The sequence below is a fragment of the Stegodyphus dumicola genome, chromosome 11, assembly GCF_044657685.1.
Source record: "Stegodyphus dumicola isolate Sdum_Otavi_A_Nest chromosome 11, ASM4465768v1".
NCBI lineage: Eukaryota > Metazoa > Arthropoda > Arachnida > Araneae > Eresidae > Stegodyphus > Stegodyphus dumicola.
In genome coordinates this window covers 83181206-83207261 of record NC_140778.1, presented here as the reverse complement: position 1 = coordinate 83207261, position 26056 = coordinate 83181206, and the positions used below count along the sequence as shown (strand labels likewise).

At 33.7% G+C, this 26056-nt stretch overlaps 1 protein-coding gene across 1 annotated transcript in view; it reads right to left on the bottom strand.

The window, feature by feature from the left end:
- LOC118195508 (soluble guanylate cyclase 88E-like) overlaps positions 1 to 26056 on the bottom strand; it is a 240226-nt gene that overhangs the window by 21603 nt on the left and 192567 nt on the right. Inside the window, exons 5-9 of the mRNA XM_085826934.1 lie at positions 20388 to 20472; positions 18042 to 18171; positions 16538 to 16684; positions 13200 to 13346; positions 8025 to 8181 (exon numbers count right to left, since the gene is read on the bottom strand). Coding sequence (XP_085683060.1) covers positions 8025 to 8181; positions 13200 to 13346; positions 16538 to 16684; positions 18042 to 18171; positions 20388 to 20472 — 666 coding nt within the window. The remainder of the gene's footprint in view (positions 1 to 8024; positions 8182 to 13199; positions 13347 to 16537; positions 16685 to 18041; positions 18172 to 20387; positions 20473 to 26056) is intronic.

Genomic DNA, 26056 nt, shown 5'->3' with positions numbered 1-26056 from the left:
TGTCCTTACGTACAGATATCACGCAAAAACATCGTTAAATTTCATTCGAAAGCGGTCAAAATGGATATTTTCGTTGAAATATGTTGCCTGAAACTTTTCGCGATTACAATACTTCCTTTTTACTTCGTACAAGGAAGTAAAAAAGGCACGCAGGATGGACGTGCTTCAAAATAAAGTGTTATACACATTATCAAGTAAGCAAAGCTTATTGGGATGCTCAGGTTGCGACAAAATATTAAAATACGGGAAATTACAAACATCCGTGCCTTCTCCGCGACTCGAACCCGGGATCTTCGGCACAGCAGTCAGCGACGCTAACCATTTTACAGGTTGAGCGACAAGGGAAGCCCCCCCCCCCCGAAGAAAAAAAAAAAATATTTATTTACGACAATGACAAAACTACCGCAGAAAAACGCCCGTCTTGTATTTTACATGTATAATATTATATTTTGCCTTAAAATTATGTATTCAAACTTCTTACGGCAATAAAGAACATAATTCATTAACTTTACATCAACAGCCATGTTGTTTGAAACGACCACTTTTCCAAATAATCATTTGGAACCGTGATCGGTTGTTTTAGGTTTCCGTATAAAGATTTGTATTTTGCATCATTAATCAGGCATTAACATTATTATGAAACATGATTATGAAGCCTGGATTATGAAGCCTGGATTATGAAACATGACTGATATAAAAACTGTGGCACAAAGCGCTTCTTTCTTAGAGAAGAATTAGTTTACAATACTGAAGCTTCTTAACGTTATGCTCATAATAAACGACTTTCTACCGACTCAGCTGGAATTATACTGATCGTATGAAAGGAAATAAAAGGAATGAATACGGATACTCCTTTAATAAAAGACAGCGTAGGAAGAAGCTGAAGTGGCGCCGGTGAGCCTCAGATAAAATCCTGTTACAGAAAAGTCTGCATCGTGCTAGCCTTTTTGGGCCATCAAACACGATTTATGTCTTACTCTAATTCTCCGGAAATGACGTTCGTAAATACCCACCTTTATAAGGAAAATGACAGCACAGGAAGAATTTAATATACGTCGGTATCTAAATATAATGTACCTGAGATAAAATTTGTTTAAATATCCAGCCAGTTATGTGATTCCAAACAAAAGGATTTTAATGTAAATACTCATTAATAATATTTTTTAAGAATTTAAACAAATCTACGGGATTTTAGTATTCTTTCCTTTTATTTAAACATTTAAATAATATCACCAAGAATTTATACTTCACCGTTTCGAGAAGAACAGCAATATACTATTTTTCAAAAATAAAAAATCGTTTTCTTTTTCTTTTTACAAACAATGTTGCTATTATTAAATATCCAGCCAGTTATGTGATTGCAAACAAAAGGATTTTAATGTAAATACTCATTAATAATATTTTTTAAGAATTTAAACAAATCTACGGGATTTTAGTATTCTTTCCTTTTATTTAAACATTTAAATAATATCACCAAGAATTTATACTTCACCGTTTCGAGAAGAACAGCAATATACTATTTTTCAAAAATAAAAAATCGTTTTCTTTTTCTTTTTACAAACAATGTTGCTATTAAAAATTATACAAATCATAACTTGAAACATAAAATCTAAATAGTATCCGTGGAGTTGTAAATATACATATATCGATTTCCGACAATAAAAACATTTCCAAAATGCAAAAAGAAACTCTCAAAGGTTTCAGGTTATAATTACGTCCAAAGGGGTGTTCTTTAACATTTTGTGTGTTACCTTTATTTATTAAATATCCTGTCCTTCGCACTTCAAACATAAAATTCAGTTCAACAGCAATATCGCAAAATAATTTTAAATTGACCATATCTTTAGAATTTCCGATACACAGTCTCACGCGCTGGTGATAAAAATGTTTTTTCTGTACCACGTTCCCATTGCTAGCTTTGAAATCCTTGAATTTGTTAATCAAAAATTCGTCAAAGTTTTACAAAATATGAAATCGATCATAAAACAAATTCCAAATTTGAAATTGGGTCTTCCACATGCCCATATTCGTAGGAGGATGACGTCATTCAAAATTCGATAGCTCTATGTACCGTTGTTTTATCACAATGCGAGATATAGACATATATTTATGCAGATTTTTCATTATTTAATTTCTTCAAATATAATGCATGACTCTAACATTCGGTGGCAACAGTTTGAAAAGTGAAACGGAGATTTATAGTAATTCAAGGCAAAAAAGACAATAGTCCTTCAGGGACAAAGTCCCTTTGCACTAATAAGAATAAAGAACTGCCTTTATTATTTTTTTAATAGCTCAGATTTAATGAATAACAGACGGATTAAATTCAAGCGAAAAATAAAATTTCACTCATTGGCATTTACTTTGTAGAAACATTAAGTATCTTTTTTTTGGGGGGGGAGGGGAAGCAGGAAAGATGAAGAATTAACAACGCCTTCGCCGGGAATCGAAACGCAGACCTCTAGAATACGCGCCCAGCGTGCAGACCACCACACCACGAAGACATGCCAAAAAGGCGGGAGAAATACTTTATATAACCCCCCTTTTAAAGGGCGATTGGGGGTTTTAGAGGACCAATCGCCGAATCCTGGGTGTGGAGAGTCATCATCCAACACCCTTTTAGTTCGGGCGTCACTTGTAGAGACATTAGGTATTTTTTTTTTTTTTTTTTTTTTTGGAAACAGGAAAGATGAAAAATTAGCAACGTCTTCGCCGGGAATCGAACCGCGGATCTCTGGAATACGCGCCCAGCGTGCAGAGCACCACACCACGAAGGCATGTCAAGTAGGCGGGATAAATACCTTGTAACTTCTACAAGGAAGTAAAAAGGACAAGCTAATATTATCATGTCAATTTTTTAATAAGCAACTTGAATGCATTAATAGAATTAAGAGAAAAAAAGATAAATAATGTAATATATATATATATATATATATATATATAAACTTCATCTTCTATAACAGCTGTTCTCAACCTTTTGACTAACGCGTACCATCTAAATAAACACTGAAGAATTTTACTACCACCACCACATTTTTTACAATGATTATTTTTCAAGCAACTTGAATGCGTTAGCAGAATTAAGAGGAAACAAAAGAATAAAATAAATATATATATAAAAAACGTCATCTTCTATAGCAGCGGTTCTCAACCTTTTGACTAGCGCGTACCATCTAAATAAACATTGAAAAACTTTAGTACCACCACCACATTTTACAATGATTATTTTTTAGTTTCTCAATAGAAATATTTAAAAAAAATATTTTGCCATTTGTACAACCTGTTGGCTATTTGCATTAAATATGCAAACATAAAAAATATTAGATTAAAAATTGGTTACTTTTTTAATTATCAAAATTTAATTTATAATATTTTAATTTGAAATTTCGGTTGTTTAAGATAGATCAATTTCTTTAGGTCTGGTCTTATTTTACTTAACTTTAACCGTAAATTAGGATCCAGTTTTAATTTTGTTCTGTATTTATATTTCAAATAAAGCGTGGAATTAAAATCCTTGTTCATACAAATAGGTTGTGCAAAAACGCAATAAACATTTAAGAGCTTTATTTGAAAAGCCTTTAAGTTCCTTTTTTTTTTTTTTTTTTTTTTTTTTTTTTTTTTTTTTTAATTCAGCCAAAAGCGTTTGTTATTTTTGAAATCTTCTGTTAGAGTTACAGAAATTTTTACCAATTGTTCTTTTTCTTCACTAGATTTTTGAATTTAATAGTTAAAAATACTTTGTTTCTTTGCGTATCACCTATTTTTCTCTTGCGTACCACCGGTTGAGAATCGCTGTTGTATAGCACTTATTTACAAAGCTCTATAAAGCTAGTTCTATAAATTCTCTGTTTGTTAGACTTTCGCGACACTATTAATAGCATTGTTCTGAACCACACCCTAAACTGGAAAAGAAATGATAAAAGATGGTAAGAGATTACTATATTTATGATCCACCCTATCTTAGGAAAATAAATGACTACACGTGCTGTCTGAGTTAAAATAGTGCATTAGATGATATAATGTTTACATCTAAGCAGGGCGTTTCAAAAATACCAACTGCGACTAACTTTCTAGCCAATCGAGCTAGACCCATATTTCCAACGGCAAAGAACTGTATACAAAATGCTGGAATAGGTCATGATAGACAATTCTGGTGAATTATATGATGCAAAACGGGACATTTAAATTGTTATAGAATCATTTGGAATAAAATTTATCTAATAATCTATAAAAAGGTCTATAAAACTAATGGTATCAATAAAACAATGACGTAAATGAAGAGATTTCCCGATTTCGTTGCAAAAGCTCATTCAATGATTTTCTTTTTGGCAATTTGGTTTCGAGAAAGTGGAAGCGTTGATTATAAGAAACGAAACGGCCTTGCATCTCGGACAAAATAAGGCATAAAATACGATCACTAACATAAGGTGTGGGAAAGAGGGTAACGCAGTCAAATTTCATAGCTGCGAATTAATTTTCAGTTGTAAAAATACTCATCTACATTTTGCATCAAACAAACGGTTTTTAAAGCTAACAGCATAAACTGAAACTTAAACTTCAAGTGCCATATTTTTATAACAGTATAGGGGTGTCAACATTAAGCTTATTTCTAAGCAGAAGACTTAAAAAAATGAGCAACCCTTTCGCCGGGACTCAAACCACGGATCTCTCGAATACGCGTCGAGCGTGCTGACCACTGCAAAACGAAGGCATGCTAAGAAGGTGGGAGAAATACCTTATTACTCACCCTTTTAAAAGGCGACTGGGGATTAGAGGAAACAATCGCCAAATCCTGGGGGTGGAGAATCATCATCCAACTTCCTTTTAGTTCGGACGCCACTGGAGAGATATTAGGTTATTTCGAAGCAAAAGAGATGAAAAAGGAACAATGCCTTCGCCGGGAATCGGATCACGAACCTCTCGAATATGCGTTGAGCGTGCAGACCACTACACTACGAAGGCAGGAGAAATACCTTATAGACTCTATTACGGGTTTGGTATTTAAATGGGTAAAATTAGTTGAATTATAAATTAAATTGTTTTAAATCCCCATGCAGTGTAGCACGTGACGAATACTAAAGGAAAGCTAAGCCGGAAAATTAAAAAAATACAAGAGCACGTGCATTTAACATTTAATAAATAAATAAATATTTCTTTTTGATTTCGAGAAAGTTCTAGAAAGTTCTCGCGCGTGGTTTAAAAATCTTATAAAAAGGAGGAAAACCTCTCAATTCGATGATTTTAGTTAGTTTGTTGTTGTTTTAAGAGTTTGCTTAGAAAACTGCTCTTGTTGACTGTAGCGAATTCGCGGATTAGCTTTCTTTAGCTGTTTTAGTAATTAAGTTCTCTTGAACGTTTGCGTAGTTAAAAGGTAACTACTGTGAGATATTGTAATACTGCACGAATATCTGAGGAGATTTAAGCACTTTTGTTGTGATAATAATAAATTTTGTTCATTTTTCATCGGACTTGTGCATTCATTTCGTAACGAACCCGTACGCACGCAACAACACATTAGGTTATTTTGAAGCAGAAGACATGAAAATAAGCAATGCCTTTGCCGGGACTCGAACCTTGGATCTTTCAAATACGCGTCGGGTGTAGTTTCAGTTACGCCAGAAAGGTATGTGGAATGGAGAAAGATAATACCCTATATACTTGCCCTTTTGACGACAGGGGATGAGGGGACACAATCGCCAAATCCTGGTGCTGACGAATTATCGTCTACCACTTTTTAGTTCGGGCGCCACTCGTAGAGTCGTTAGGTTTGTTTGATGCTGGAGACGTGAAATATGTGAAATGCCCTCGCCGAGACTCGAACTCTGGACTTCGGAACACGTGTCAAATGTGCTTCCAGTTACACCACGAAGGCATGCGAAAAGAAGGGAGAAAATAAAGTGTAAGACCTTAATTTTTTTTTTTTTTTTTTGGAATACCTTATACATCAGATACAAGACGATGAAAAATGTAAGCTATGTGGTTTGGTTGGTGATGCCAATAGCACTTCCTCGAGGTCTGTCCCTACTTTAATAGCTTAAAAAACAATATAAAAATTTGATTTTGAAAATCCCTTTTTATGCTGTAAAGTTTTCTCACAATCATGCAAAGAAAATTATCAGTGGAGAGCGTCCAGCAGTGGGAATGAGTGGATGATTTTGGCTTTTTATCGCCATCACTATTTGGTGTATTTCTTTTCACTAATTTTGATTATAACCATTGTTTGTGTTTGTTTTTCGCGTTTTTTTGTCTTTAATGTTTATTTTTGTTGAAACGTTTGTATTTGTTCTTTTCTTTCACTTTTACGTCTTTAATTAGTATTAACACACGACTATTTAGTTATTTTATGTTTTACTTACTTTCTTTTGTTGAAATGGGTGTGGCCATTTCATAAGGGCATAATTTCATTCATAATTCATTTCATAAGGGCGTGGCCATTTCATAATTGTTGAAATGGGCGTGGCCATTTCCATAAGACCGACCAACATGTGTGGTCAGATGGGTCGGGCTCCGCCCATTTCTAATACCTTATAACCCACTAAAACCAATTGTCATGAATATCTCATTAGTCCAAAGGGGCAATTTGCCCTGAAGGATTATTAATTTCGTTTTGGCACTTTGAGTTGGTTCACTATAAATGTCCGATTCACTTTTCAAATTGTTGCCACCAAATATTAGAGCCCTGTATTATATTTAAAGAAATTAAATCATGAAGAATCTGCATGAGTGTAGGTATGGTTCTCGCTTGTGAAAAAACAACGATACTTAGAGCGATCAAAATTTGAACAGCGTAATATTCCATAGAATATGAGCATGTGGAAGCCCTAATTTGAATTCGAAATTTGTTTCATTACAGATTTCATTTTTAGTAACATTTCAACGAATTTTTGATTAACAAACTAAACAATTTCAAACCGAACAATGGCAACACTATACGGGGAGAAAAAAACCTTTTTATCTCCAGCGCGCGAGACAGTCTATCTGATATTCTAAAGATATGCTCATTTTAAAATTATTTTGCGATATTGTTATTGAACTGAATTTTATGGTTTAAGTGCAAATAACATGATATTTAATAAATAAAGGCAATACACAAAATGCTAAAAAAACGCTCCTTTAGACGTAATTTAAAATTTAAAACGTTTCAGATTTTTTTTTTTTTTTTTTTTCCAGTTTACTTTTTTTCTTTCCTTTTCTGTTTAGTCCAAAGGTGCTTTGTTCCTGAAAGACTATTGTTTCCGTTTCGCGATTTTACGTCGAATCACTATAAACGGCGTATCACTTTCCAAATTGTTGCCACCCAATGTTAGAGTCCTGCATTATATTTGAAGAAATTAAATAATGAAGAATCTGCATAAATGTATGTATGTTTCCCGCATGGTGATAAAACAACGGTATCTAGAGCCATCCAATTTTGAATGACGTAATCGGACTGCGAATATGGGCATCTGAAAGCCCAAATTTGAAATTTGGAATTCGTTTTATGATAGATTTCATATTTGTAAAACTCCAACGAATTTTTGATTAACAAACTAAATGATTTCATAGCGAGTGATGGCAACACTGTACGAGAAAAAAAATCTTTTCATCACCAGAAAGTGAGACTCTGTATTGGAACTTCTAAAGATATACTCATTTTAAAATTATTTGGCAATATTGCTGTTGAACGTTTTGGGTACGCAGGACCCGATATTTAATAAATAAAGGCAGCACATAAAATGCTAAAAAAACGCCCCTTTGGATGTAATTGATTTTTTCCTTTTCTTTTCTTTCTTTCTTTCTTTCTTTCTTTCTTTTTTTTTTTTTTTAAATTGGATCACTCGCTACTTTCCATGCAAAAAATACTCGAACATCTTTTGTCCCTTGCCTAAAAAATATTTCATATCAAAGTGACAGTGAACAAAAATATGCCGAAATCGACGAAGTTGAAATTTTTTAATAAATTTTAAATTCAGAAATCATCAATTTCGTCAATTTTCCCCAAGCATTTACCTTTGGTTAAGTGATATCAAGGAAATTACACCTACCAACTCGGATTCTAAGACTTTCACCGTTAGACGGATCCTTAAGACCTCCGATGACATCCACCATGTCCAGTGCCATGTGGCACACCTTCTCCGCATGACAAGGTTCCTGATCCGGTGCTCCAGAAACCACCATATAAGCGTCGCCAATTGTTTCCACCTACAAAACAAGAAGATCACATATTCAAGTACCATTATAATCACACATTCAAGTACCATTATAATCACACAGAACTTGGCAATAATATTACTTAATAACTAAGTTACTGCACGTGAAACCTATCTCCGGAAGTTGAAAAAGATGGCCTAGTGTTCAGCAAGTATATTAACCTTCCCTTCTTCCATTCACAAAATGAGTTTTAGCGTAGGCGGTGTTATCTTTCTCCCAGTCTAATTAAAATTAAAACGTACAGTCGTTCCGGTCGTTTAAGAAGAAAAGCGAAGTAGTGTCTCTTCTAATACAACCACGACAACTTTGAAATCAAATACAGCATCTACCTCCCAAGATTAATTGCCAAAATCAACAAGACAGTTATATTTATGATTAGCTGGCTTGTTTGTATAATGCTATCGATACCTCTTTTCCCAAAATGTTTTTGACGGACTTGCTTCTTTTCAGATGTGGTTTGGCTCTTAAATCTTCTTTTACCTGCTTTAGATAAATGAGAGTTGTAGAAAAATTTGGAGGCGTTCGTAAAGAAGCCATATTTAACCTTTTCTGATAAAAATGCAAACACTTAAAGGGATACAAAATTTTATAAATTACATTCTTACGAATGTTTTACATACGTAAAGAGTTTTGGTAAAATTATATGTGAAAGGTGACGTAAATTGCGTCATTGTTTTATATATCAATTATATGTAAACAGTAACGTAAATGACGTTTTCAGATTCCATACTGCGCAGTATATTTTATGGTAATAAACCTATTATCTTATGATTTGGAGTTATACTGTCATTTCACCTTTTCATTAATTCTCACCAGGATATAAATCGTATACGAGTATAAATCATGAGTTCATGAAAGTTTAGACAAAGAGCTTTGGGCAGCGGCGCTCGCTGTACTACATTTCTCTCACCAGCTCTGCGAATTAACTCTACGGCATTAGCCATTCTACTAGTCGAAGTAAATCGTATAGGTAGTATTTTGAGTTTATGTTCCCCATTTCTCGAAGGTGCTAGCAAGGGCGTTAAATTTTCCGTATTCAAGGTAGAATAATTTAGGTATCCAAGTACCTTCCTTCAGTCAAGTTACCTAGAAACATCGCGATTATTTAATTCATCGCAATTTCTTAAGCCTAACGTCGGGATAATGTAAGACTTGTTACAATTTTAGGTTCTAGAAACTACAGAAGCAGGATTGAAAAGTGGCAACGCATCACTAGCCTTGAAACGACTTTATTACCATAGGTACACCTTGGAAAAAAAAAAAAAAAGTGACAGTTCTATATCTCCATTTCTACTGTACCGATTGTCAAAATTTAACTTGCGTTTTCCATGCCTCGAAAGCACGACTTGGGATATATATTAGATTAATATATAGTATTGTTCTAACATAAGTACTTTGACACAAAATCGGACTTTTTCTGAAAAAACATATTCAACGTTTTTCCATATTTCGATTCTACGTCTCAAATTATGCTAGAGGGCCAAGTTTTGTAAAAATCGCACCAGTAGTTTTTAAAAAGTTAGCTCTCAAAATTTTAGCTCCTACATTTTATTGACTTTAATATGTATTTATTAATATCTATTTTTTATTAAACTTATTTGATTCTTCCTTTCATATTTCGAAATTTATATTCATTCCAAATAAAATTCGTCCATTTTCATGATTTATTTTTTAAATTTGTGTTTTTAAATAATTTTTATAAATATTTCAAAAAATAATCTATAAAATGTGTACCATCCTCTTAAAGTATATGTATTTCTAAGCATACCTGCAAAAAACTACATTTTTTTTATTCAAAATTTCCCAAGATATATGTGAATTTACATTTTGACACGTTTTGAAATTTGGCGTATTTATTATAAGCGATAACAACAAAAATGTGATTTACGCACTGTTATTTTAAAATTATTCGAAAATATGAACGATGACATAATGATTCCTCTCGTGTATTGTGAAAAAAGGGAAATGAAGAAAAGTTGCTATAAATTAAGAAGTTCGCCAAGGGAATTAATCTTACTTTAAGATGATGAAAAAAATGCGCCAAGATAATATTTTCAATTTCTCCATCAATTTCTTACCAAATATTATAACATTCAATTATCTAGGCATAATTTAAGTCAGAATCGAAATACGGCAAAAAATGGTATGTTATTTTAGAAAAAAGTCCCATTTTGTGTCAAAATATCTATATTAAAACAATGCTATATATAAATCTAATATATATCCTAAATCGCGCTTTCGAAACATGGAAACCGCAAGTTAAATTTCAACAGTCGGTCCAGTAGAAAAGGAGATATAGAACTTTCCGCCTTTTTTGTGTGCAAGGTGTATAATCCCTTTTAATAGAATCGTTTGTCATGTCTCCCACCTTCTGCCAAATTACTGGAAAACTGGTACGTCATCAGCCCATGGGGGTAGGAAAGGGAGGAGGGGCCATTCCGCGCTAGAAGTGAAGCACTGCTTTGAAGCTTGGGTCACCAGACGGGGTGTATTTTTGTTTACATTCAGAAGCTCGCTTGACAAAATTCTGATAGTATTTCGACACGCGACAGTTCCATAGAAATCGAAAAAGGGACACTCTCACATGAAAGAAACATTCATAGTGTGATGGATAATAGCAATTTGTATAGTTTACTGACATTTACGCAAAAATCACATCTTGGTTATTTTTCGATAACTAACAACAGCGATTTTGATTATGAATTTGTTTTATAAAATTCTAAGCTGTTGCACTACAAAAATATAGATTTTAAGAAAATTGCTAAAAGAGATCTGCCAAAATTTATTTTCTAGAAGATTTGAAAAGTTTGAAACTTGATGGCTAAATGTAAATATAAAATTATGTATGTTAAAATATTTGTAATTAGGCACATAGGTCAGATTAAGTTTTTATTAAATAGAGTAACGCATGCAAGGGCTATCTGCCTAAAGAGAGAGATGCCATCGCGGGGGAATTTTGAAGAAAAACTGACCTTTGAGTGGGTATTAAAAATAATACTTATAATTTTCATTCAAATTATATTCATATATATTTTTATGTAAAACTTTCGGATGTACGCTAAATTAGTGTAAATTACTTTACACGAAAAATATAGTGAATGCACAGAAATTAAAGATTTGCACATGCCGGAAATGATAAATAGGAAATATGTATGGGTATTTATGCATGTGCTTGAAAAAAGCATGTATCTGCCTTTGACAAAATACTTAAATATTCATTAAATTATTTATAAATGTATTTGAAATGAAGAATTTATTCACTTATAAACAACTGTGAAAGTACTGTGAAGAAATCTAATGATTAAATGTATCTAATTTATAATGATTATAAATGTTATCTAAATATATAATAACCTTAATATTAAATTGTAAACATAAATTGAAATCCTGTTGACAAATACGTTATAAAACTATTTAAGCAAGAATTGTTCGTATTGGAAAGCAATCTGTTAAAAGGTATTGTAAAGCAAATGCTATGAGATGCGCACTTAAGAACGTAATTCTTTTTTTTGGAATATGTATTGGAGTTTTGGAATATGTATTGTTGAAATGAAGGGTAAAAAAAAATCTGATAAGTATAATTAAAAGAATTATTCCCTTTACATTTTATAATAACTCAGTTACAAGTTTTAAATAATACTTTAAAAAAAAAAAAAAAAAAAAAAAAAAAAACTTATTTTATTCTCTTTCAGAAATGTTCAGAGAAAGTCAAATACTATTTTCCTAATAATTCTCTAATTTAAAATGAACCGAATAGAGCATTAATTATAAATTGACTTATATTTTTCGATTTAAAAGAAGCCAAAAAATCATGTCATATTTAAGGAAGTATTTTAGGAAGAAGCTCTATAAATAGAAAAGAAATAATGCATAATTTTAATATTAATAATACAATAAACTTTGATCTTAATTTTTGTACCTTAACCGAATAAAATCGAATTACCTTAATTTTTTTTTCTAATGTAATTAACGAAAACTTGTGAAAATATTTCATTCAAATTAAACCATTCTGAGAAAACTGTCCTGTGAAAAGTATAGCATTTAATTCCGTTCAGAATGAAATGTTGTTTAAAAATATGTTGTTTTCACATACTTAGGACTCTGACGTGTTGTAGAAAAAGAAAATATATACATTTATATGTATATTTGCGACGTAATTACAAAATATTTACACCCGAGCGCGTCAAATCCCATAGAACTCAATGGTAAATGACCCAATGTTTTGGTCACCACGTAGGGATCGCCGGTGCTTCAGAGCAGGGTACGGAGAAACTTGTTTAGGGCGACTCCTTCTTACTTCCTACCTCCATGCATCAGCCAGTCTACCAGCTGATGCACCCAGCCACCGCTCTTAAACAGAGGTAACCTCCTCTAACCGTAGTAATGGATCCCTCATACGGATTTTTCGCTTTGGCGAAGAGATCACAGTGACACAGATTTATATCGAATAAATATAGCGATAGTTTCAGACCTTCTATTCTTACGTTCATAAGAAATCCGCATTAGCATTATAGTGCCCGCATTATGACATATTATTATTATTTACAAAACTTGTCGCTTTGGCGTAATATGAATCGTAGAAACGAAAGGTGGAAAAAAACAGGTATGTCGTTTCAGAGAAAGTCCGATTTTGTGTCATAATACCTACGGAAAAACAATGCTATATATAAATCTAATATATATCCTAAGTCGCACTTTCCAGACATGAAAAACGCAAATCAAATTTCGCCAAATGGGTCAGTAGAACGGGAGATATAGAACAGTCCTTTTTTTTAATGCAAGATATACATGCTTTGTGTATGACAAACTGTTCTTAATAAATCTTCTTTATATTGGCAGTTTGCATAAAAACTGTTTTGTTACAAAATTTAACTGATAAAAGAGACAAGATAAAATACAATATAAACTTTTAATAGCTTTCTTATTTAACTTCTCAACTTTATGACTATATTTACATAGTTTTATCTTATCTTTTTTAATGGTTTCAACAAATATCACCTTTCACTCACCTTGTAAACGTCGTGTTTTTCTGTAAGTTGGTCAAATAGGCTGTACATGCAGTTAAGCATGGATACGACTTCCATGGGGGCGATGCGGCTACAGATTTCCGTGAAGGTCACAACATCACTGAATAAAACCGTTACGCAGTCGAAATACTGAAAATAAAGAAAGACTGAAACATAAGCTTATATGAGCAGCCTTTGCAGTATCAACATTTTAAATACGGATGCCTATCTTCTAACATTCATCCTACTGAGGTACGTATACTATGCGATTTTTGTTTGCTGTACACGCGCGCACACACACATACCAATATAATATGAAATTTAGACAATAAAATATGAAACATGCAATCTTTTACAAAATTGTACATAAACTTAAGAGTGAAGTAAACTGGCTATTAATTCGCTATTAATTCAGATTAAGTGAATATGTTGTATCTCTGGCCAAGAATATAATCACTGCTCTTCAAGCGGCTGGTAGTCTTAGTAAGCTAAGTGAATACGTGGAATCACTGGCCAAGAATATAGTTGCTGCTCTTCAAGCAGCTGGTAGTCTTAGTAAGCTAAGTGAATCCGTCGAATCACTGGCCAAGAAAATAGTTGCTGCTCTTCATGCGGCTGGTAGTCTTAATATGCTAAGTGAGTAAATCGAATCACTGTCCAAGAATATAGTTACTGCTCTTCAAGCGGCTAGTAGTCTTAGTAAGCTAAGTGAATACGTGGAATCACTGGCCAAGAATATAGTTGCTGTTCTTCGAGCGGCTGGTAGTCTTAGTAAGCTAAGTGAATCCGTCTAATCACTGGCTAAGAATATACTTGTTGCTCTTCAAGCGGCTGGTAGTCTTAATAAGCTAATTGAATACGTGGAATTACTTGCCAAGAATATAGTTGCTGCTCTTCAAGCGGTTGGTAGTCTTATTAAGCTAAGTGAATACGTCGAACCAGGTAGTCTTAATAAGCTAAGTGAATACGTCCAGTCACTGGCCAAGAATATAGTTGCTACTTTTCAAGCGGCTTGTAGACTTAGTAAGCCACTAAGTTTTATTCTTCAATGAGTATCATTATTAACTAAGTTTTACATAATAAATTGTTCATTGAGTATACAATGGTCCTTAGGTACTACTGCGAATACTACTGCTTTAAAATAAGTGCAGCCTTGATGTAAAAGTCTTACTTGAGAGCGAAAATTTTGTTTTGTACATGATATTTGGAATATGACTCGAGTTTCGTGAGTCACAACTCCGTGCATTACCTTTGTTTACTTCTTCCCAAAAAATGCTACAGCTGTCCATGAGATTAAGCATTTCTTTTGCTACGATTCAGTAAACAATGAGATCTATGACTCTGAATTTTCCTGTGATTTCTTTTCACACAGAACGTTTGAAAATTCATTGATAATAAGTTTTAAGACGGTTAACCTGAAGAACCAAGCAGCAAAGAAACAAGGATTAATATCATCATGGAGGTGTAAAAACAGACTGTTAAAAGTATGAAGATAGCTATTGCATTCCGAATGTCATTAACAACTGTATGAATTATTGTATTACTAACAATGACGAAAGAATAAAAACAAAAAGAGAAAAATAAATTTGGTAAATTTCGGTTATGCACAGTACATACACTGGTATGCAAAATTAAGAGAAAATGCAAATTATGGCAATTTTTTACGAAAAGAATTGGAACAAAAGTACTAATTATGCCGCAGAAGAATTATGCAAATAGTCAGAGTCGAATGCAAAATCCAATACGTGCGTGTCTGCGGAGCTGGGTGATTGTGGAGGGGATATAAGCGCAACATGGGTTTTCGGCGGTTTGTGTGCTCGTACTCAAACATTCGCAGTATTCTCGCAATAACTAGGTAAATTTTACGAGGTATCAGGTAAATGAGCAGCCACGAACATATCGATGATGGGATGAGATATGGATAATTGCCAGTAGGGAGGCAAATCAGTCACAAACTCAGGTGACTGCATAGTTCAGTCTGTAATTTGTGGAAAAAGTTTCAGGATGCTGGATCCATATCGAGAAGACCTAAACTAGTTCCATCAAGATCCACACGAACGAGGATTGTTATCTGGAATTTGCAGCGCAGTGACACAGAACTGCTACATATTCACAGCTCTCGCGGACCTGTATGCTGACACTGGAACACGAGTTTTAAGGACTAGAGTTGCCCGAAGGCTTCGTGAGATAGAGCTGTATGCAAGAAGACCAGCTGTTTACCTTCCGCTTAGTACAGCATTCAAAACAGCGTATTTAGCATGATGGAAACAACATGCGACTTGGATCAAACTTTAGTCGAGGCCCGTGCTTACCGGTATCTGGACAGAACCTGGAACACGATACCATCTCTCCCTCATCAAGGGAAAGGATTATAACGGCGGTGGAAGTATAATATTTGGCTAAGAAATTACATCGGACGTCCACACACACCTGCATATTCTGACTGCTTTAGACAGCCTTTGTCAAAAACATGCCGGGTACAGAGAGGTACAGAAAGGGTATCTTATAGCTCTATATTAGGCTTTTACGGTGCAATTGGTCCTGGGTTCCTGTTAATGGACAACAACCATCGTCCACATAGGACTCAGCTACCTACGATTACCTGATAGGTGAGAATATTCGGCGCATGGAAAGGACACCAGATGTCCTGATTATAACCGTATACAGCATGTAAGGGACACTACTGGGAGGGCAGTTTCATCTCGCTATTCCCCTCCGAGAATCATTCCTGAGCTGAAAACTGCTTTGCTGCAGGAGTGAGATTGACTGCCAAAGGGACTCCTTAACTGCCTCCTTTAGAGTATGCCGTCATACTGCACGATCTGTCTTGGTGTGAGAGTTGGCCATATTCAATATTAGACTCGTTTTCAAGTCACTATCACAACGTGGATTTTAGATGTCCCTGCAATATACGTTTTGCTGATAATCATGAGTATCTAAACGAATTCTTAATGGTACATCTCTTTATCTGTTATAAATGTATATTCATACCAAATTTCATTAAAATCTGCCCGTTAGGTTTTCAGAAATTCGACATAATAGGCAAATTCTCTTAATTTTTCACAAGAGTTTATTATTTCCGCAGCCCTCAATTCTCTCATATATTTCACCCACCACATTTGTATTTTAATATTAAACAGTGTCATAATAATAAAAATAAGATTTTTTTATAAGAACGGATTAATTAATTTCACTTTTTTGTTGGAATTAGACGTATTGATTGCTATATGTCCACTTTGGTATAAATCTAAGGATCTGAAAAGGATTAATGACGTATATTGGTATGAAGTGTCACAGCATTCTAAAAAGACATAGTTAATAATAATTAATAATTCATTTACCTGACACGTGTCTACCGCCGCTTCGCCCCTCCTCAACCTATCTGCCACTTGTTTTGGAATCATCTGGTAGAGTAGTTCGTCTGTTCTTTTCATCTCGATGTCTAATTTTCGCATGGATTCTTCTAGCTGCCGACTTTTTTGGAGTTCCTAGATGAAGGGAAGAAACATTTCCTTATAATTTCACACTCCCTGATCAAATATTATGAAGTGTTAGATAAGATGGTATAAGACTCTATCAGCATCCTAGACCATGTGATTAAGATAATGATGTTATGAGGTTTGAGATATTAGATTCTCTCAACATCCTAGATCAGTGATGGCGAACCTACGGCACGCGTGCCACAGTCGGCACGCAGAGCCTCATTAGCCGGTACGCGACTAAAATATTACTTCCTTAATAAATAATCACAATAAAATGATACTATGTAATTTAAATGTTTTAGTGTGTTCCTGAACGTTTCACTTTCATACTTATCGCATAATGCGACTGGCATAGAGCTTAAGCCTAGATATCAGATTTTCATATATCACCATAAAAATGATATGCATATTTATTGATTCAATTTATGACGTTTCAATGGTTTGGGTCAATCATATGACTTGTTACATGGCAAAGAATACAAAGTTGAAGCAGCTAATGTTTCCTAAACGAATTCAAATTTATTTCAGACTGCCGGTGAGTTTTAATATTTTCATTGTGAAATAAATTCCAGTTTTCAGATCTAAGCATTTTGAGGTAATTTATGAATAATTCTAATTTAATATCTTAAACGGAATGGCACGCGGCCCCAAAAACGTTCGCCTAGACCGTCCTCGTCCTAGACCATGTGATTAAGATAATGATATTATGTGGTCTGAGATATTAGATTCTCCCAAAATTCTAGACCCTGTGATTAAGATAACGATGTTATGAAGATTGAGGTATTAGATTCTTTCAGTATCCTAGATTAGTGGTCTCCGAAGTGGGGGGGGTACGCGTACTCCAGCGGAATGTCAGAGAAGTAGGTTCACGATCACTTGAGAGTGTATGATCGTGATCTGATGCATAATAGAAGTCCCAGGTTTTCTCATAGCATTCTTAAGCACATACCACATTAAAATATCGGGTAAAATTTATTATTATTTCCGTCTTAGGGGTACACAACTGAAAAAGTCTGGAGATAACTGTCCTAGACTACTTGATGAAGATCATTACTTCCAAGGCCAGTGGACTAACAAGGTTATGCACTTCTTAACACACGTCAGTTTCTTATAGGAAGGAGCAGAAACGAAGACACAACTACATTTGCTTACCCGAGGAAGCAATGACGTCACGCGCTCGAAAATTTATTGTCGAGAAGAGCAAATCTTTTAGTACAGTAACCTTGATTTTTAATGCATTAGAAGTTATTCAAATCATGTGATGCTCTTGATCCTTGGCATTCAGAATTCAATTAATTGAGTCTCTTGACAGTCTATCATTGAGTCTCTAGTTCAGACATTTTATTTACTAATGCAAACTTACTTGATCTAAGGCGAGTTTCAATTCTGCAGATTGTTGCTGGCCTGCCAAAACCATATCTCTGCTAAAGTCATGCATGCTCAGATCGTTGATATATAAACCAGTATGTAGCATGGCATCTAGATCCCTCATGCTGAAATATAACGTAGTAAACATAAGGAAAAAATAATGTAAAATTTTTAAATCAACTAGGAGCATATTTTAGTTGTAATAGATGATGGTTTACAAATAAATTTCGAAAACACAACTGTACAAAAACAGATTAGAGCTCCTAGGAATTCTTTTTCTGACTTCTTTTTTATATCATCCCCTTTTAATAATGGAATTGCTCCTAGAGGTGGAGTACCTTCATCATTCAGAAGCATTGACTTGAACTTGTTACTTAATTTTGATTACCCTACACGCTAACTTAAGCATAGAACTGTAATTAGAAATCTTAGACATTAATTTAACATTTTGAAAATAATTTTTTTTTGCCCACAGAATTAGTTATAATAGTTATCTCATTAATAGTTAGATAATTCTTCTTTTGCAAATAAATGATGATGCACGAATTTTCACAATAATAATACATTATTTATTTGATTTATTTGCGTTAAAGAGTCTTCGCTCTATGTACAACAAGATATTCAAAACTTTGGAGTTTACAGACATCGCAAAGAAAATATTATGCAAATTTTTTTATTAAAAGAATTCGAGATGCTTGAAATCGTTTGGGACAAAATTTGGACTGGCTCTAAATAATTTTATAGACTAAGTGCATCATAAATTACACGCATTGCCACATATTTACATAATAACACGTAACAGCCTAATAATAGATTCTTTGTTATCCATAATGAACTACACTGTAAGTTACTGTACATTAGAATTTTATATTTTAAATTATATACTAATTTACCTTTGTGTTTTGTTGCAAATGAAAGTCAAATTCAAATCAACGTATCTGAAAGTTCAGTTTAATAATCTTTTATAATTTATTGTATTTAAAAAGATTTTCGTTATTAATGAATGACATTCTGTTGCTGAATTTGCTATCAAATTCTGAATACTTTGTTATTCTTAGTTTATAGCAGAACTTTTATAAGCATTGTACAGGGTGTTCGGGATAAATTTGACATATTTATAATTGATTATATTTTTCCGTAGGTTGGAGGTATTGACACGCACTACTCGTCATTTAAAAGTTTGGACCCTTCTTCATTCATATACAAGATATCAGAAAGGATGGATGACTGAACCTCACCTGAATCATGGAAGAGAATAACTTGCATCATGATGTTTCGTGCCAGTCATCAAAATAAGGATATTATGACTGCTGCCGAATGCTCCCTGAACACAGTAAAAACAATCAGGCATGAACTAGAGACTTGCAATGGTGACTACTAGGATGTAGCAAGAAGAAAGATCCCTAGCAGACGATCTGATAGCGTTCGTACAGCAGAATTCCTCTCAAATCTGCAGGAACAGGTGTTGAAGAACCCTGGCATTGGAATTCGGGCTTTGTCATTTGAAATGAATGTTGCAGCCTCTATTATGAAGCTTGCACTCAATGAAGACCTTCGCTACTACTGTATGTCTATGATAAGTACTCATACAAGTATTGTTTTTTAGTACTCATACAAGCGGATTTTCTTTTTCCTTACGAAACTGTCAAATTTATGCCGAACACCCTCTAAGTGTTTTCTTTTTAAAAACTAATTTACTAGATAATTTTATATTCTCGGTTGGCAACAGATGAAGTTGTTGTTAGAAGAAGGTATGTACGAATCGGACGACCAAAATTACAGTTTTATGTAGTAAATACAGCTTTTATTAAACACTAACGGGAAAGCTCGCTAGATGAGAGGGCTTTTCAAGCAAAAAAAATAATTCATCAATAAATTTTTTGCTGTTGTTAAAATTAGAGTTTTAAGAGTTTTAATTAATATCTCGCAATAATCAATATTAATATCTTGTGCAACCCGCAGCCGCATATTCGAAAATAAGTTTTTTGTTACCAGTGTAGCGTTTTCAGAGTTTTTGATTAATGCCTTGGCTGATTAAAGCCGTACGAAGAAGAGAATTGGCGAAATGGTTTCTCAGGAATCCGGGATGTGTCTCTGCCGTTACGGAGGCGATAATGTCACAAACAGACAGACAGACAAACGCGGACAGATTTTTAATAGTTTAGATTCTTTTTCTTAAGTTCTTATCGATTTATTTTTTGAAGTATTACTTGATTTAAGAGGACTGAAGTAAGAGAACACAGATTTAAACTTAAGCATTTTCCCAGAAATATTAAAATAATTAGATACCTATACATCATAATGATGCATGAAAATTAGAATAAAAGAAAACGAAACTTACACGGGTGTTCCTAAATAAGCCATGCTTTTCCATTCTTCCATGTACAACATTTGTCCCTTCAAATGAAGTAGCCTATCTTCTAAATCTGCAATTAAAATAAAACAGTTAACATATAAAAATTTATATTGGCATTCGGCTGTAAAATCACACATTCACACAGTTATAAGCAGCCCCAAAGTACAGTTTTTGTCGTTGGTTAATCTGCGAAATGCGGTTAATATATATGCTGTAAAAATAATATGCTACATTTATGCAGTGAATTATAGTGATTTAGACACTGATATCAACAAATGAGACTTTGTAAAGTCTTGTGAACTCCTGTGCATCCATTTACACCGCGTAAAGACATCAGGCACGATTTGAATGCAAGAGTTTCTTGCTTTGCTTAAGGCCCGCTGATGTAGTCACAAAGATGATCTGCCAACCTTGAAATCTTAATATTTTAGAATAATATGAATATATCTACAGGGTGATTCTAAATTGTTTTTACAAATTAAGAGGGATGATAGCACTCAACCAGATGAGCAATAATTACCATAGGTCGCATTCCACTCTGAGAGGAAGAAAAGAAGAATATTAGAATTCCAACCTGAACCTACAGCAGTGTTGGGAAAGCGAATGAACGAGACTAAAAGTTGCACAATCAGTTTAGTAAGAAAAGACTTTGATGGAAAACACTCAAATGCACATCTTTGGTTGGCAAGGTCTCAACCTTGCAAAAGATTGCAACAAGTTAATTATCTAATCAAGGGCTGAATATTATCAACTAACTCCAATTTCCGCTGTATGCCGCTATTAGCATGAAAAGTTCATGCTGCATTCTGGCTGTCAGAACATCGTCTCCCATACAAGGGCGTTTCAAGTAGAATAAGCGCAGCACAGTAAGTCCAGGAGAACAGGATAGAAGATGGAGAAGGGGAAAAAGTCAGATACATTGGTAACTTGATATCAAGGTAGCAGTTTTTCACCCTAATAGATAATTTTTCCCTAAAAATTTAGATAATTGTTGCAATCGTTTGCGAAGCTGCGAACCAAAGATGTGCATTTAAGTGTTTGCCATCAAAGTCTGAGCTCGAATTAACACTCGAAAGCCAGGTTTTCGGCTTTATCCGTTTCGTGCACTCTCTGTCAGTTTTTCATTAAACTGATCGTGCAACTTTTGGTTTCCTTCATTCGCTCTCCCAACACTGTTTAAGTCAGTGAAATTATAATATCCCTCTGTGAGTACTATCACCCCTCTTAACTTGTAAAAGCAATTTATCTGTATATATGTATGAGTTAGCTAATTTAGATGTAGATAGTGATAAAAAATTGGCTACTAAAATGCTGTAGATCAGCAAACAAACATCTGTGAAGTATGTTGATATTTATGTGCACTGGTATTTCTTGATTATCCAGAAACTTGAAAGCTATTTCGAGTTCCCCTTTTGTTAAATAACGATAAACCTGTATGTATGCATGCACGTATGGACTTACGTATGTATGCACGTATGGATATTTATGTGCACTGGTATTTCTTGATTATCCAGAAACTCAAAAGCTATTACGAGTTCCCCTTTTGTTAAATAACAATAAACCTGTCTGTATGCATGCACGTATGGACTTCATATTTTAGGAAAACGATGGGACTTGAGGCCACTAAATTTTGAAAACTTTCAAAATCTTATAACATTTTCTCCTTCCTTTCTGCATGTCTGCGTGTTGTAACTGGAAGCACACTCGACGCGGATTCGGGAAGTCCCGAATTCGAATCCCGGTGAGGGTAATTTGGATGTCTTCGATTTCGTTGCTCTAAAACATTCTAAAAGACTCACCAAGTGGCGCCCAAACTAAAAAGTGGGCTGAGTCCACTGATTCCCAGTTGCCCTTTAAAAGGGAAGTACCTAAAGTATTTTCTCTTTCATTTCCGCAAACCTTCGTGGTGTAACTAGAAGCATGTTCTATGCGAATTCGGAAGGGTCTGGCGTTCGGTGAGGGCAAAGCAGATTTCTTCAGTTTCCTGACTTCGAAAAATTCTAAAATTTTAACAATTGGCGCCCGAACTAAAAGGTGGTGGATGATAATTCGTCACCAACAGGATTCGGCGACTGGGTTCTCTTTTCTCTTCTGGAAGCACATTCGACGTGTATTCGGAAGGGCCGCTGTTCGAATCCCGAGTTCGAACTACGCATTTTTTACTTTTCCTACTTTAAATCCTAATGATTCTACAGTCTCTCAGCTGAAGTCCAAATTTTGAATTTCGAATGTTTTTTATTTACTTCTTACTTCGTAAGAATTTAATTTTGATTAAAAAATTCAGCCAGTAAAAAGAGTGTTGCCACTCGCCAAGAGCGTAAGAGAGTTTTTCAAATTTAATCAGAAAACTCAACGATTCAAAAGAAACGTATTGCTTGCTACTTGAGAATGCGTAAAATATTTTTTTTCCGTTATAATCATTATATATATATATATATATATATGTTTTTTTGTAACAAGTATTTTAAATGGCTGACTGCGCTAGGGCTAGCATAATAAAAGAGTGAAAATGTGCAAATTTTATTTCACATGCATTGATTTAAATGCGAGTTTCATTCATTTATACTTCATTTGCTAATCAAGGTTAGAAACATACTATATGTTTCAAAATCTAAGTTTTGACACCCCCTTCATCTCCAACATAAAGAAAAAAATAGGTTCGAAGAATATACGGCCGGATATTAAAAGTAATGAAAGGAAAAGTAATAAAAGATTTTCGACGTCGGATGTGAAAAGTAATCATGACTTCTATCTACATTTACAAAACACGTTAATGGTTATATTGATTAAATATGCACTTATCTCCAACTAAAACCTGAAGTAAAAGCAAGTATTATTTAATTATAAAATAAAATAATTATTCCATGGAAATTTTATAAAAGGAAAAAAGTAATGTTGGTGACCTATGTGCTGCCAAAATATGTTAAAAAATAAACTCATTCAAATAAAATAAAATCTCCAACATAAAGAAAAAAATAGGTTCGAAGAATATACGGCCGGATATTAAAAGTAATGAAAGGAAAAGTAATAAAAGTAATTCGACGTCGGATGTGAAAAGTAATCATGACTTCTATCTACATTTACAAAACACGTTAATGGTTATATTGATTAAATATGCACTTATCTCCAACTAAAACCTGAAGTAAAAGCAAGTATTATTTAATTATAAAATAAAATAATTATTCCATGGAAATTTTATAAAAGGAAAAAAGTAATGTTGGTGACCTATGTGCTGCCAAAATATGTTAAAAAATAAACTCATTCAAATAAAATAAAATCTCCAACATAAAGAAAAAAATAGGTTCGAAGAATATACGGCCGGATATTAAAAGTAATGAAAGGAAAAGTAATAAAAGATTTTCGACGTCGGATGTGAAAAGTAATCATGACTTCTATCTACATTTACAAAACACGTTAATGGTTATATTGATTAAATATGCACTTATCTCCAACTAAAACCTGAAGTAAAAGCAAGTATTATTTAATTATAAAATAAAATAATTATTCCATGGAAATTTTATAAAAGGAAAAAAGTAATGTTGGTGACCTATGTGCTGCCAAAATATGTTAAAAAATAAACTCATTCAAATAAAATCGTGTTTGTTTTAATTGCCTTATTTTTAAGGCTCCAAAAAATCTTCATTTCTCGTATTGTACAATAAAATGATTTATTCATTTAATATCTGTCTTCTACTTCTGGTATTGTATCATTGTTTCAATCTCAGTTATTACCTGAATTATTGGATGAGTCATTTTCGGAAATAATTATCATCTCTCCCAAATAATTATCATCTTCTGTATTTAAAGAATTGGACATGGCACACATTTTGACTAATTTTATAGTAGTGGCTTTCCAGGCCAAGATGTATTGCTACAAATAAATGAAAAATCAACATACACGACGAAAATACTTCAAATTATTGATAATTTCAATAGAACACCAGAGTCGATTTATTTGTATTTATTTTCAAGTCACTGTTTACTCAGAGTTTTACAACTGTTTCTGCAGGAAGGTAGATATATGTTCTTTTGCCAGTACGAAATAATTTATAATAAAATTAAAAGAAGTCATCTACTGGTTACAAAATCTGATTTGGACACCAAATTACTTACGGCCCATTGAATTACACACATTTTTTTTTTGCTGCACTTCATTTAAACTTATTTTCCAGAATTTCATTCATGATATATTTCTCGCTCAATCAATTTAGTTCTGACTTCGCGCCAAGGCTAAAATATTTAAGAACTCATCACATCTTCATTAAAAACTGTAAATTAAACATTCAGCTAAAATATCTTGTAACATTTCCTCTTTTGTAATCCTTATTAAACGAAAGTTTGCGTAGTTTACAATCGATATTTACACTATATGTAATGAAGCAACTTACAACCTAACAAATTTTAAAACCCCGAACTGTTTACACCCAGAAAACACAATATCAAAAATATATCGTATTTATCTTCTTTTAAAATGCGCCAAAGTTGTAATTGCGCTAAATTCTATTCTGGGCATGCGCAGTAAGCAAAATTCGTTTAACATTGATGAACTCAATGTGCGGTTTGCCATTACGCGTCCGATACCGCAGCTGTCCAGAAAAACAATATTACCAAACAGGGGCTGATGTTGGAAGACAGCCGTATTGCGGATTCTTACAATACTAGTGCTTATTGAACAATATAAAGATATTTTACATCAAGAAGTACGGTCCAGTTGGGCAAAAACACACTGAAGTTGATGCACCATCTGACTTAATTCACTATACTAGAGATTCAAATGTAAACAAACAGCTAAAACATTAGGCCTAGGGCCACTTACACATTTATATTGTTGATATTTCTACAACTATTGCATCAAATTAAATAAAAGCATAAAAACTTTAACTGGAACATAAGAACAACAAAAATTAGAGTTTATAAGCAAACACAAGCAATTTGGCCTGAGGGAAGGAAGACAAAATTTTCCGTGCACGGAATTGAAAGCTAACTTTTGGTCACACTGGGCAAATGGACTTTGAAACTGGTGCACCAACTGACTTAATTCACTCTTCTACTAAGAGTGCTAAATGTACACAAACGGCGGCGTTGTTATGCTTAGCAGAACTTAAACATTTAAGTTGTTGATAATCTAAACTATTGCATGCAGATTAACCATATGTCTTCTTATGTTGCGGTTAAGGCATAAAAGCCTTAACCGCAACATAAGAAGAACATAATTCAATCACTTTGTAGAAACATAAGTATTTTGAAGCAGGAGTCGTTAAAAATGAGCAATGCCCTCGCCGGAACTCGAACCACGGACCTCTCGAATACGCGCCGAGCGTGTTGGCCATTACACAACGAAGGCATGCTAAGAAGACGTGAGAAATACCTTATAACTTTTAAAGTAAAAAAAAGCACAATTTACCAGCATATAAGAATAAAAAAGAAGACCTCACTTAGCCGGGTAACAGAGTGGCAATATATATTTATATATATAATTTATTATTAGAAAATGTTTTTAAATATCATCATCTCCAAGGAGTAGAAGTTTAATAAAAACTATGAATTATTAGAAAAAAATTAGTAAATAGTTTAAGCAGTATATACGTTTGGTGCGGCCGATTGCAAAAAACAAAGGGAGATGCACAACTGCATGTTATAGCAGTCCCGTATTC